The 13,531-nt window shown below is 44.2% G+C and overlaps 3 protein-coding genes across 4 annotated transcripts in view; 1 reads left to right on the forward strand and 2 right to left on the reverse strand.

Annotated features, from left to right (window-relative positions):
• ccnj (cyclin J) lies at nucleotides 1–2,812 on the reverse strand. Its single transcript, XM_085921707.1, has 6 exons — nucleotides 2,421–2,812; nucleotides 2,119–2,211; nucleotides 1,705–1,915; nucleotides 1,341–1,640; nucleotides 1,038–1,197; nucleotides 1–932 (listed from the first exon to the last, which is right to left on the reverse strand). The coding sequence occupies exons 2-6, from the start codon at nucleotides 2,185–2,187 to the stop codon at nucleotides 641–643; spliced, it is 1,032 nt and encodes a 343-aa protein (XP_085777833.1). The 5' UTR covers nucleotides 2,188–2,211; nucleotides 2,421–2,812; the 3' UTR covers nucleotides 1–640.
• On the forward strand, nucleotides 2,583–8,481 carry znf518a (zinc finger protein 518A). 2 transcript variants are annotated; one of them, XM_085921703.1, is made up of 4 exons: nucleotides 2,583–2,597; nucleotides 3,546–3,739; nucleotides 4,755–6,699; nucleotides 6,763–8,481. In XM_085921703.1, exons 3-4 carry the CDS (start codon nucleotides 4,758–4,760, stop codon nucleotides 7,404–7,406), a joined length of 2,586 nt encoding a protein of 861 aa, XP_085777829.1. In that variant the 5' UTR covers nucleotides 2,583–2,597; nucleotides 3,546–3,739; nucleotides 4,755–4,757; the 3' UTR covers nucleotides 7,407–8,481. The 2 variants fall into 2 exon arrangements, with proteins under 2 accessions (XP_085777829.1, XP_085777830.1); XM_085921704.1 differs by lacking the exons at nucleotides 2,583–2,597; nucleotides 3,546–3,739 and having other exon boundaries at nucleotides 4,743–6,699.
• blnk (B cell linker) overlaps nucleotides 7,907–13,531 on the reverse strand; it is a 12,293-nt gene continuing 6,668 nt past the window's right edge. The window contains exons 5-25 of the mRNA XM_085921706.1: nucleotides 13,469–13,515; nucleotides 13,050–13,154; nucleotides 12,621–12,677; nucleotides 11,803–11,849; nucleotides 11,417–11,460; nucleotides 11,209–11,323; nucleotides 10,849–10,940; nucleotides 10,708–10,780; nucleotides 10,526–10,551; nucleotides 10,421–10,446; nucleotides 10,310–10,337; nucleotides 10,157–10,217; nucleotides 9,990–10,014; nucleotides 9,881–9,905; nucleotides 9,772–9,802; nucleotides 9,589–9,655; nucleotides 9,492–9,520; nucleotides 9,380–9,399; nucleotides 9,233–9,316; nucleotides 9,001–9,156; nucleotides 7,907–8,666 (exon numbers count right to left, since the gene is read on the reverse strand). Coding sequence (XP_085777832.1) covers nucleotides 8,520–8,666; nucleotides 9,001–9,156; nucleotides 9,233–9,316; nucleotides 9,380–9,399; nucleotides 9,492–9,520; nucleotides 9,589–9,655; nucleotides 9,772–9,802; nucleotides 9,881–9,905; nucleotides 9,990–10,014; nucleotides 10,157–10,217; nucleotides 10,310–10,337; nucleotides 10,421–10,446; nucleotides 10,526–10,551; nucleotides 10,708–10,780; nucleotides 10,849–10,940; nucleotides 11,209–11,323; nucleotides 11,417–11,460; nucleotides 11,803–11,849; nucleotides 12,621–12,677; nucleotides 13,050–13,154; nucleotides 13,469–13,515 — 1,305 coding nt within the window. The 3' untranslated portion in view covers nucleotides 7,907–8,519. The remainder of the gene's footprint in view (nucleotides 8,667–9,000; nucleotides 9,157–9,232; nucleotides 9,317–9,379; nucleotides 9,400–9,491; nucleotides 9,521–9,588; nucleotides 9,656–9,771; nucleotides 9,803–9,880; nucleotides 9,906–9,989; nucleotides 10,015–10,156; nucleotides 10,218–10,309; nucleotides 10,338–10,420; nucleotides 10,447–10,525; nucleotides 10,552–10,707; nucleotides 10,781–10,848; nucleotides 10,941–11,208; nucleotides 11,324–11,416; nucleotides 11,461–11,802; nucleotides 11,850–12,620; nucleotides 12,678–13,049; nucleotides 13,155–13,468; nucleotides 13,516–13,531) is intronic.

Below are 13,531 nucleotides of genomic sequence, written 5' to 3' on the forward strand. Positions count from 1 at the left end.
CAGAGATTTGTATTTTATTTAAAATGAGCATTAGTGCACAGCACTGACTGAAATAATTTGTCTACAGAAGAGCAACACTGTCTCTGCATATGAACTGATTCTTTCAACAGTTCACAAATACGTAAACAAAAAAATCTATACAGGTACAGAAAAAAAAAAAATAGAACAATTGCGCTCACAAAATATTCATTGCCCACAAACGGTCCCAAACCCTGTGCTGTTCTTCCCTCGACTTAGGAGTCATTAACAGCACTGGCTAGAAGTCACTTTGATCAATACTTCAAAGATACTTTGTTTTTTCATGAAATGGAATTTTGGCCTGATGCAAAAATTATAGTAATACAACCCTAGTGAGGATAAGCAGTGCAAAGTCACTAGCGGTACTCAACTGAACAAAAATCCTTCCACTGGTTCTCCACAGAAAATGACTACAGAGCATACATATTGCACATAGCTCAAACCTTGTGGTCCAACATGCTCATCAAGCCCTCTCAAATTAAAAGCATACTTTCTCATTTCAAGGACTTTTGATAGTAGTTGAATTTCTTCTCAATCTCTAAATACCCCAAAACCATCATCACCTGTCATAGCACGTAGCACAACCGCCGGCCGGCTTGGTAAGTAAGCCCTTTTAGTAAGGTTAGACTTTGGATCCAATGAGGCAGTGATGGCCCGAGTACTGCCCTGCGACGGGGCCGTTCGAGACCTGCAGGGTGGCGGTGTGGGCCAGATATGCGCTAGGTCTGTGGTTTGGGACCAGAGCTGACTGCGCAACTTGCTGGGGATACTGCGTGCCGGGCCGGTGCAGGTACTGGGCCACAGTGGCTGCCTGGCTCGAACTGTGGTAGACCGTCTGAACTTGCCGCTGTAGCTGTTGGCTCGGCCGCTGGCACTTGTGCTTGTTGGCCTCTTTCACGTCACTGTCATGTGCACTAAACACAAAGAGGACAGTTGACAACATTCTTGTAACTTTACAACAGTCATTTTTTCACGAGGAGAATTTTTAGAATTCATTGTCAGATCATTCAAATACACACATGAGGAGTTTCTCGGTACATGGCACCAGGTTCTCCAATGTATAGCCCGTGAGCCGCTGCAATCGGGGTGCCCAAGTAGGGGATACGTGCAGGATGAGGCGTGAGGCAGCCACGCATGCAGCGGCCACCAGAGAGGGTTCAAAACATAAAAACACATGATCTGGGGAAAAAGAACAAAACATAGAAAAATGGACACATACAAGCGAAGCGGCATGTCATTGCCGTTCTAGTTGGAGATGTTATGACCCCCCCTCCTCCAATTTAAAACAACTAAAAACTTTTCTTCAGCAATTCCTTCATTACCTTGCAGGGAGACTTCCAGGAAGTAATCGACATACTTGGCCATGTAGAGTTTTGTTTTCTCTAAACAGGCCATAGGCAAGCCATCGTGTAGGTCTCCCTCGTGAACAGCGATAGAAAGGTAGTATTCGATGAAATGAGCTGCTGTGGGGAGGTACAGGTTCCACTGGAAGGATTCCAACAGGAACAGCTCCATGTGGAGAAGAGCCTGCTTGGTCATAACTACGTTCATGGAGCGCATGCACCCCAGACTATTCAGTGTCTCCAATTTTGGAACCTTGTCCTCCCTTTCCTCAAATTTACCTGCACAAAAGGAAAGCAGAGCATTACTACGCAGTGAGAGAAGAAAGATCCTTCGCACACTTACTTGCCAAAAGAAGACACGAGAGCGAGACCATGTGAAGCTGCTGAGTCGTGACATCGTAGCGGTCCATGAAGAGGTCCAGCAGGTAGACAGCAAGGTGTCTCGCTGTGGGACACAGCCGGAAGTGGTTGCTGGTGATGGCTATGAGGTCTGCAAAGTATCGCCTCAAGTTGAGCTGAGGGGACTGGCCTTTAAAGGAGGGCAGGTTGAGCTCCTGAATGAAGACATGTTGCCTTTGAGAATGCCACTGTAGCTTCATTCTTTCACTCTACTATGCAGACTCAAACACAAGCTAATGAAAACAATTTTGCTAATGGCTGAGCAGACCGTCACTCACTCACTCACTCACTCACTCACTCACTCACTCACTCACTCACTCACTCACTCACTCACTCACTCACTCACTCACTCACTCACATTGTTTCGCAGCGCCTGGTGAATATCTTTAGCCAGTTGTCCTTGCCACCACTGGTCCTCTAGCTCCATTTAACACAGGGGCTTTTGAAACAACTGAAAAAAACAAACATAATGTCAATTACTTTCTAACGAGCGTCGATTAGTCAGTCCAGAAAGTTCAAATACATCCATGCTAGATAGAAACAGCTGATTTTTGCGGCACGCATGCAGGAAGGCAGATGCACCGGTTGCATAGTTCCATCTAGTTGCTTCAGTTGTTTAAAAGCATTGCATAAAGACAGTTTGGAAAAGCGAAAACTCACCCAGAGAGCACATCAATGGAATATAGCGGCCCGTTTTGCCAAAATAAATTCCAATGTATAGTCGTAGAACATGCTTTTGCAACGCACAAGCAATCAGTCAGTGAAGCTTCATCCCTTTACACAAGCCCAGCAAACGCAGCTGTGGCCTTCAGTGTCAACGGAAATTACATCATCTAGGTGAGTCCCCTTCAATTACAAAATGAAACAGGCCACAATGAAGGTTCCAAGTAGGCCCTATATTCGTATACAGTTGATGAGAAATCACCTTAGTATATATAATGTTCACAACATTCAAACATGAGGGTTTTGATCGCTACAGTTGATTTTCTACTCAGCAGTCACTGTCTAATTTGACGCATTTCTAATTGGTCATGAAAGCAGCACAATGGGGAACAGCAACAGGACTCAGCCAATTAAATGTAAATAGACATATTTAACAAATGGATAGCGTTCTGTTGTCCACCATGCCACCACTTAGATGCATCTAATTCTTAAAATGAAATCATTAAAAGTCAATCATTTGTGCAAATTAGTCTTTGCACAAATGTGCATCAAATTGACAGCCCTTCACATCAACCAATGCCAATGCAAGCTGAAGTCCACAAAATCAAATCAAATCAAATCAAATCAAATCCAAATCAGATAACCACAGGAAGAACATTCAAACACCACATATCAAGCCTGGAGCCTGGATTTGAACCGGCAACATTACGCTGCACATGTATTTTGAATGAAATAGAAATGTTCTTTGGCAATAAAAAAAGATATTTGATGAAAAGTTGTCCAAAATTAAGAAGACTAATGACGTTTTTACAGTCATACTGGATTTACAATAATTGTGAAAACAGTGCGTTACTGCCACCCACAGGAAAAAAGTGTTTCTCCATAGTGGAGAATATTCTTACTCTCAAGACAGCCAAAGTCACATTTTGTTTTAATGAAACACAAATGGCATTGAATTTACAACTTAAAAAAAGATATCTGCAACAACGATAAAAAAAATAAAAAAACGCCAGCCAGTCACAAGTTCATTATTTTTTGTGTAAAATAAGAGTTTTTTTAAGTTAATGGTCATCGAGGCTTAAAAGAGCAATTTGCAAGTTAATTCGCTTCTCTCCACACGAGTGCCGTCCGTCCGTCTGTCCGTCCAGTCGGCGGCAGGAGGCCCGAGACAGGACAGGACAGGACAGGACGGGACGGGGCAGGACAGGACGGGCTAAAGGCTAAAGGCTAAGTGGGCTCAGAGACTGTAATCCCCGGATGATGAAACCATCATGGCTGCCACTCGCTGAGCTGTCAAGCTCTCGACAAAAGAAAAGGTAACGACCGACACAATTGCACCAACAACTGCTTTCATTTTGACGTGTGCAACCCACAAGTTTGGAAGACCTTGATATCGCGACGTCACGCTAAAATGTGCAACTATCGTAACTTTTGTCGCTACGCGTTTTAATCCACAAATGATTGCACTATGCAAGCACTTGGTGCGTGACGTTTTGTTAAATAAGCCAAACGCCACTTGATTTTCGCCTTTAGCAAACAACCGCATGATGTTTTCCTGGGAAGTTAATGTAGTGACAAGTCTTTCGCTCGGTTGCTTTCAAATCGTCACTTCCCAATTCCCTGCAGCGTCTGTTGCTTACAGTCTCGTCTCGTCTCGTCGCGTCTCGTTACTTTGTTGTGGTTAACTTCTAGTACAATGGCCGCCCAATTTACCGACCTGGCTGCGGTGATCTAGTCACTTTGCAGACTCTTTCGCTTCATATATTGGTGCTTTTGCAAACTTCATTTTAATGCAACTACTCCTTAGTGTATCGACGGTGATCAAGCAGAGATGGACCTATATATACTGTAAAGCAAGAGTGGCCCAACACCAAATACCGTGTTGTTCCCGTTTAGGGAAATGTTCGGATCCCACAAAGAACAAGTTGAACTGTTGCCAGCAACAGGTGGATATGCAGCAATAATAGAAGTGCCAGGGGCGCAGATGTGATGGGATTTTGGACGTTTTGGTGTGTACTCGCCACTCCAGACAAATATTATGTATAGTCACCCACCAAGACGTATTTGAACTCAAGTCTAAACAACAGAACATTCAACATGATTCATGAAAATGAACATTTAAAATGACAGCATCATTGCGGTTTCCTATCGTGCATATCGCATAAACATCTTTTTAAGCTTGATTCTGGTATGAGTGAGCGCATTTGTGTTCTTTCTGTGTTGTAGAACCTCGATGCTTCATTTGGATATGCCTTGTGTGTTGATGACTTGTACTCTTCTTTTTTTTTTTTCTCTCTCTCTCTCTCTCTCTCTCTCCCTGAAACCTGAAAGGCCATGGATTTGGTAGAAATTTGCAAAGGTCCCCCTGCCACAAATAAGAAGCATAGAGTTTGGCACAAACGGCTCCGCCGAAGGAAACGTGAAGCTCAGCTCCCGACTATGCAACGTGAAGCTAAAAATGGACCAAAGCTACCAAAGCAAAGCACAGAGTGGCCTTCGTTGAAGAAGTCCCACTTGGAAGCACAACAAAGTGACTGCTGGACAAACCACAGTAGGCCTATAGATGCACTCAAGTTTACATGTAGTCAATGTAAAGACAATCTGGAATATCTTCCCAAAGACTTGATGAGCCACTTTGAGGAAAAGCACAGAGGGAGCTCACCTGTTTTTTCTTGTCATTTGTGTCCTTTTGCGGCACACGACTTCTCCTACCTTGGAGTTCATCTGTTGAGCCACAAGGACACGTTTTCTAGTTGCAGCATTTGTAACGATGACGTGAAACGCACATGGTCTGAACTGAGTGCGCATCTCACACTGCGCCATTGCCAAAATGGCAAATATTCATGCGAAAAGTGTCCGAGATTCTCCACCGGGGACGTGACTGTCTTTTTAGAGCATTTGTGTGTACATCATCTTGGCCTCCAAAGAGCAAATGAGATTGCTTCCAGAACAGCAAATCAAACTTTATCTTGTCCCCACTGCGCCTATGAAACATCACACAAGTGGGTGCTGGCAAAGCATAGTTGTCAGAAAAAGAAGGAAAGAAAATCAAACATCAGTCAAATGAAGCCCAGGTTAACGAGGAGCGCGGTGAGGGACATGTGCTGGTTGACAGAGGACTGCCTTTCTCTTCCGGGTCCAGACTTCCTGGATAAATACTGTCATTTATCTGATCCCCAAACCACATTAGAGACGACCCAGCAGTTTCTAATGAAATCTGTGGCGGGGGGAAAGGGCGACCAGAAATGGACCAAGGCTCTCAAGTCTGTTCTGTCTAACGTCCCTCAAGACATCAACGTCCATCCCAAGTCCGACAACGGCGTGGTGCCGAATTCCGAGGATCTGGCCGTCCTCACGGTCCAAAACAAGATAACGTTGGCTCAGAATGGCGCCACCTATACGAAGAGACCGAAGACGGAAAAAGAAAGCGTGAGCCCTGAAAGCCCTGCCGCTGAGGATCGCTTCGACATTGGCCACAAGGGAGTTCAAGTCATTTTCAACGACGACTTACGTTGCCTTGAGAATGAAACCAAACGAAGTAAACATCCGTTAAGTTCCTCCCGCAATGAACCGCCCGGGTGTGTCCGGATTCTAGAAAACGGAGAGAACCAGGAGACGAACTTGAATAACGGGGGGAAAGTCATAAGACCTGAAGATGCGCAACTCACTTTGGATGGAATCGATAGTTCTGCTCAGCCCAAGGTCACAAACGAGAGCCGAGAACAGAAAGCCACCTATAAAGATAAACGGAAAAATCCAACTCTGAGGAGACGACGGAAAAGAAGGTCCAGATCCAAAAAGGCAAAGAAAGCAACCTCCGAATTCGCCTTAAAGATTGTGTTAAAGAAAAATCCCATCAAGGAGAGGCAGTGGGTGTCACAAAACCCTTTACTTGAAAGAAACGGGCTACCGAATCCTGACTCGGCATTCCGGGTCCGTGTCAGCGATCGGCCCGACCCCCGAGAAGCCATTCCATCAGCACATGCGCCAGCAAAGGCTGAACATCCTCCACGTTGCTCTGCAAAGCCATCTGAGCCTAGAAATGCACTCGTAGACCAGCCTGCAGTGTTTGAAGACTTGCTATTGCCTTCTGAAAGAGAACGCCATGATGCAAATCAATCCCCGAACAACACGGCGTCAAAGACTCCCGAGAACTCCCGGCTGCCCTCCTCCGCTGCTTTCCCCGAGTCGGCGGCTGTTGACGGAGCCACTGGAAGCGGCAGCAGCAGCCACAGCGAGTGGCCCCCGCTTTCCCAACCTGCTACTACGTCACACGGTAATTCTATCTTTGGCTTGACGTACGTATATTTGGAAATGAGTGTCAACTTTAATTTCACAGATGTGATCAACTCAGGAGGAGCAAAGGCCGCAGCGTCTACGGAACACACTGACCGTTGTGTCGCGCTGCCTTCAGACTTCAAACCGTCGGATGATTCCTGGCCAGCTTTCGTAGGCCACGGGCGGCAGCCTGCTCCCAAAAGCCTGCAAAGAACCCTGAGGTTGATCGCCACCGATCCCTCGCAGCCCATAAGGCGTCCGCTGAGGGACCAGCCCGTTGTGGTACTCAATCACCCGGATGCAGACATCCCAGAGGTGGCCAGGATCATGAACGTAGTCAGCCGTTACAGAGGAGACGTGCACAAGGTGGTCCTGTCGCAAAGGACTCTCGACGCGCTCTCAGTCCTGACCGACGGGACCAAGCGTTATCTGGACGCTGAGAGCCCACCGCTGTGGCGTGGGGAGAACTCGGTCAAGGAAAGGTTTGTTTTGAAGCTTAGGCTGCGCAGGCTGAGCAGGAAAAAATACCAGGTGGTCGGTGGGCTTTCGGCCAAAAGGAAGACGGCGGAGAAATTCGCTTGCTGGTTTTGCGGCAGAGTCTTTGACGAGCAGGAAGTGTGGATGCTCCACCGAAAGAGGCACCTGATGGACTGGAAAAAGCCAAACTGTGAAAATACACTGGAAAAGAAACCAAATGCAAGATAGATGTGACAATCACCTTAATGACAAGTCTTAATGAAATATGATTGCACAAGCTCAGGGTAACATTAGCTGGCGGAATCTTTGAGTGGCACCTTCATGAAGGGCTTCATTTAGTTCTTCATAAGTAGCCTACGCAAATGCTTGATTTCAATACACTGTCACGTTTTACAAAACACTGTATTGCCATAGTCGGAGTAGGATGTAACGTATTTATGTTTTGCAAATGGGATGGATGGATGGATGGATGGATGGATGGATGTTCGATCGTCAAATCTACCAAAAACTGTTGTTCGAAGAAGAAGAAAAAACACCAATAAGCTGTTTTATTCAACATGTATTTATAAACTTTCTTTTTGGGCCCATGAAATAATTCTTGTAAATGGTCTGTAAATTCCAAATATGCTTCAAATCTCATCTTTTCTGTGACAGATATTTTCATGCACAGATATTCCTACATTTTTCTACCCAAAGTTGTGTTTTATGATGTCAGCGAATAAGAGTCGTTTTTAAAAAAAAATCTGACATCGACCGATTGTATTGTTTTTCAATGTAGTGACTTGAAATTTGTTCTTTTTTACTTGCACTATTAAGGAGGATTTTGATTTCCTTTACCTCACCGCAAGCAGACAATCTCAACCGCTGTTGTCCTGGGGCAAAAGATTTCCAAAAGCAGACATGCGATCTCAGTATTGACAGCACAGGAACTGTGTGTGTGTGTGTGTGTGTTTTGTATTCCAGGACCATCCCACTCTATGACTCACTGAAAATGGCAAACCTTCACATCAGACAAGAGGTTTCTTTTTGTACATAGTGGAGCTCGGGGTACTGTAAGAAGAAGATCATTTCCATCAAGTGCCTTAATTGGGTTTGTTATGCATGAGCATTATTTGTTGATCAGTTCCAATTGTGTGTTCCTGGCATGATTAAAGAGACAGAGTTATGTATTCCTTTTGCTTTATTTAAAGAAAAACACATGTAAAAAAAAAAAAAAAACAATCTGCCTCTGCCAGAGCTACATTGTCTTAATTTGAATAATGTGTGAGCGTTGCAAAGCATCTCAATAAACATGTTGAACGTCCTCGGAAGTCTGCTCATTTGACAAGGGGAGAATGCATCTCAAGCAGGCCACTGATGTCCACACGTGCTGGCTTGCGTCACAGGGAAACGCAGCTTGGCCGTATCCTTGCTGCTGCTCTTGCTGTCTATCAACACCAGCGGGATCTTCTGGTGGTTCTCGATGATGTGAGAGACACTGCGGAAATACTGAAATACCACTCCTGAGCGTTAAGACCTTTTCTAGCCAAGTGTAGGATTTGCATCCATCTTTTACAAAGGTTCGACTTGATCTCAATCAGAAAAAAAGAATTCCTCCACGAAATGCTGCTTGTACTATCTCAGGTGGCCTAGGTGCTATACAACTGGTCGTCAGCCAATTACAAGGCTTGATTATTATTATTTTTTTGGACAGTTCCACCTCTCAGGGCACCAGCCCAACATTTCCAATATAAAGCACCAAGTGAAGCCTTGGCAAGAGATTGGTGCTGGCTTATTCAAAGGCCACCATCGGCCGTAATCATCTCCAAAATGTGGAGCGTACCTCTTCTCCTTGCTTCTCCGTCCCCAGGGCGTATTGCTGCCTTGTGTGTGTGAAGCGGATGGGGATGTTGTACACTCTGCATTTATAATACACCACCAATGTGTAGGGCTGGTTGGCGTCCTGTCTGGAACTATTCCTCACCATGAAGGCCCCGTCCTGAAGCAGAAACCCACCGACACAGGGTCATGCAAAAGTGACTTCTAGAATAGCATTTGAAAAGAAAAAGTCCCACTCGATTTGCACGAAACAACAGCTTTTCTGCCGTCTTGCGGTCACAGTCTCCAGCAAACCAGGGCTTCTCCTTGACCTCGGCATCCTGAAAGAAAGGATAGAAGATCATTGGAATTTCACTTTAGCCATCTGCATTTTCCGCTCTAACCTCGTCTTGGTCAGTCGTTTCTGTCGGTACAAAAAGACACGTTTAGTGGCAGGGAAAAGAGCAAATTCTACTTTTCTTGAGCGTATTACAACAAAATCCGAATGCTACTTACTGAGGAAAGCCGTATTTGGAAGAGGTGTCCTGCAACATGAATGGAGTAATCCAAGAGTCATTTTGCACTCACATGACTCACACAGCCTATGCCTTACTTGGGTGCTTTGGTGTCCGGGGGAAGATGTGCTTTACGACCACGGTGACTCATCGCTAGCGTTGGGTCTGTAATAGTCCGCACGGATGAGCAAACTCTTATCCACTCATTCATTTATGTCATAAAGCGACACAGCAGTCCTTGGAAAAAAACACGTCTGCTTATTGCAAATACTAATACTCACGCTCAAAGTCTCTTTGCTTTCCAACTTGTGCCTAAAATAAGAACGATGTACCAACTTTCAGGAAGGCTCACAAAGCAATGCAACATATTGATTGATTGATTGAACGTACCAGCCTTAAGGGAGATTTTGGTGACCTGATCACATGAAAAACAAGGCTCCATCATTAGACCGCCATTCTAATGTCATGTACGTAGGTACGTAAGTCGTATGAGCCTTACCGTCTTGGGAAAGTTCTGGGTGGCCCTGCAGTTTGATCAATGATCATAAAAGGAAACCACAATAAGATGAGAACTTTGCTTGCTTTACTGTGCTTTCCACTCGTTGTTGTTACACTCTAAGTGGCACAACGTGCTAAATGACTTCATATCTTTCCTTTGATACCCACTGTCTTCGTGATCCCACGATTCATATGACGAGTCATTTTCGGCCCGCTGTGCCTGGATGATCTCACACACGCACACGCACACAATCAGCTTCCAATGCAACACAATGTATACAGTCCTATTTTTAGAGGGCTTGCTCATCTGTTAACACTTACAGCAGAAGGGAATCTCCTCATTTTGACTCTGAAAACAAGGTCAGAATAATTCCATTTCATTTTGCCACGGTAGACTTGAAATCAAGTGATGGGCAAAAATAGAAGGTTTACCTGTTTGTTGAGCCCACCATATTATCCTGCAAAGATCCCATGAATGCATTTAAGGAACACATTGTAATTGTTCTCACATATACACAATGAAATGCAAAAGCCCACCTCTTGGTCTGGAACTTCATAAAAATCTGGAAAAATGTGAGTTCAATGTATGGTCAGATATACAAGCCACATTTGAGTGAAATGACAGAGAGCATGAGTTCTTTTTCCAAGAACAGCATTTGTTCCCACTCTTGTCAAGTTTCACATTTATTCTTCTACTTTTATTGTGAAGTGTAGCTTACCAGCAACGGGGTCGTCTGCAGGTTCCACATAATTGTCATCCTCGTTACTGCCATCTGGACTGATGTAGTCTTCCTGTGGAGCCCAAAAGAAAAATCAATTGTGTACACTCAGTGGGACGTATCTACAAGCAGAAGGCTTACATCATTGTTGTCCATCTGCGTGGCTCCTTGTGATCCTTTACCCTGTTTGAAGGCCTTTTTGCCTTCCGACTTTGGCCTATTATAGCGGCTGTCTGGAATGGAGAAGCAAAGCGTCAGCGTTTGCATAATGCCATCTTCTCAATCCCCCTGAGCTTTGACAGTCTTTCTATTTCAAAAGCCCACACAAAGCACCTGATACAACGTTCTGTACTAGAGTCATCATGAAGTAACAGAAAATTAAACATAGCCTAGATGGATGGATGGATGGATGATGGATGATGGATGATGGATGGATGGATGTTGGATGGATGGATGGATGGATGGATGTTCACTATCAGTGGTAGTGACTGGCACACTGACTAAGATAGTCCTCTTGTGGGAAGGATGAAGAAGATGTTCTGGTAAAGACTTTTTGGCTGGGAGGCGGCTCATAGTCGGTATCAGGTTCTTGTAGATCGTCATACATGGTATTATCCTGGGGACAACGTGAATTGAAAAGTGTGCCACTTTGGAGAGAGCTGTAGAGCTGCCATGTATGTACATCTCTTTTTTTTATTTTCGGACTTACATATTCTGATCCAGAAAGGTCTTCTGGACCCATTATGTTTTCATCTGCAAATCACCATATTGTAATTTGAGGAAAATAGACACATTACAGTATCGTCCATTTGTCTATTCATTTTATGTATATGCATGTTGTTGGGATCATTCATTTGAGGAAACCTTAGAAGCTGGACTAAAAAGCTGAGAACAAGCAAACTCCACAAAGGAAAACCTTAGCTGAGATGAATTGAGACAGACATGTTGGGTCCAACTTATTGGTCATTGGCCTTAACCCTAACATGAGAAAAGAAAGGTTTGCGCCATGGATCGATTCTTTTTTTTTTTTAATAACTTGAAAAGTCTATTTCCGAGAGGCTGGTCTTCATCCCAATCATTCCGGTGAGATCTTACCTCTGTAGTCTCTCACAGGTACCTCTGGAACCGGTTTGCTTTTCAATCTGCCGCCACATGGAATGACAGCATAAAGAGAGTTATTCATTCATGCATATGTGTGGTGGTGGTGGTGTGTGTGACACACACAGTCCCTCATCCTTCCCACTGGACGAGGGTGATAAAGCAAATATTTGAGGCACGGGGTTGCGATTCCGCAGAAAAGAAAGCAGAGTTGGGTGGACCGATTTGAACGGAGTGAAAAGGGGAATTTACGTATTTCAAAAAAAGTATGTGAGACAGACAGAAAGAAGCCACCTGTTGGAGATATTTTTAGCTTCATAGTCTGTCCTGTGGAAATGACTGTGAAAGTGTTTTCGAGATCCCCCATGCTCCTTCACACACAAACAGGTGCACGTACTTGTGTGAATGGGTGCGAATGTGGCTGCGACACAGACACTTTTTTTCAAATGAAAAGCATCCTTCCTGTCTTAAGACCCTTCCGAGAGCACCGTGCCGTGCCGCGTGGGCACTTAGGTGAACAAAGTCAGGCTGTTCCCTTCAGCACTTACGGGATTGATGGCATTTCACCGTTTCAAGATTCCCACGCTGCCTATCATTTTCTACCATTTGACACAAACGCACACAAAGTATGTTTCCGTAAACAAATGTGGCCTGGCTGGACTGGCTTCACTTGGTTGCACAAAAGAATCACATGAATTGTTGAAGGTCATTTCATCCATTTGTAGACATTGACATTTTGTGGCTTTTCAAGAGGGTTCACTTTGACCGTGACAGTATGTAAAGGTTAGAAACAAATGTGAAAAGATGAAATGTACCTTCTAAATTTATTCAGGTAGCAAGCATCATTCTTCTGGATGTCCTGAGCAATCTGCCTAGAAAACATATCAACTTTATTGCCCTCTGAAAACCGAAATCTTTTTCTACAAAAGCAGAGGGGGAGTCATTTGAGTAAGTCCAAATAAAAGTCACGACATTGTTTACATGGTGCCAAAAGGTCTCGGGGCTTACCGAATCTTGGCTGTGGCAGAATCTGCGAGTTTGCTCAAAATATCCATGTTGTCTTTTAGAAGGCTCCTTGGTTTATGTCATAAGTACTGTCCCGGTAGTGTAATTAAGTCCCGCCTTCATCCCCAAGAGGTTTAAATTCAGTATAGTTGGCTAAAGAAATAGTATCACTTCTCTTTTCTACTCCTTGACACTCCCATAGCTAAAGCAAGACACACAAATGTTGATTTTCAACAAACCTCTTGCTGAGATCAGCGGCAGGTGCAGGTGCATGTGCATGTGCTGGGACCATCTTGGTCAGGTTGTTAGTATTGCTACTTCCTTCTTGACTTATTTTTGTCCTCCTGCAATGAACACATGTACACATGTAACGTACGGCCGTTGTATTCTTGACACTCACTCTTCAATTCATAGTATCATCATCATAGCATGTATAAATTGTTTCTACATTTATAAAGTATTTGTTTATAATAATGTATAAAAACAACTTTTCCAGTTATAATAGGATAATCGGTTTAAAATTGATTCCGCACAAGCAAGTGGAAGAGATATGAGGAAGTATTTTATGGTGCAAACTGAGATTTCATTTTGCTTGGAAACTTTGTGTAATTCATCGAGAATAATATCCAGGCTGAGGTGAGTGGACGTTGTGACTTACGGTTGATGGAGCAAGCTGAACTTGCTCTTGATGCCATCTGACATGTTCTGTTCAAATGACAGG

Source organism: Syngnathus leptorhynchus, chromosome 10 (genome assembly GCF_054491065.1).
Source record: "Syngnathus leptorhynchus isolate UIUO chromosome 10, UIUO_Slep, whole genome shotgun sequence".
Classification (NCBI taxonomy): Eukaryota; Metazoa; Chordata; class Actinopteri; order Syngnathiformes; family Syngnathidae; genus Syngnathus; species Syngnathus leptorhynchus.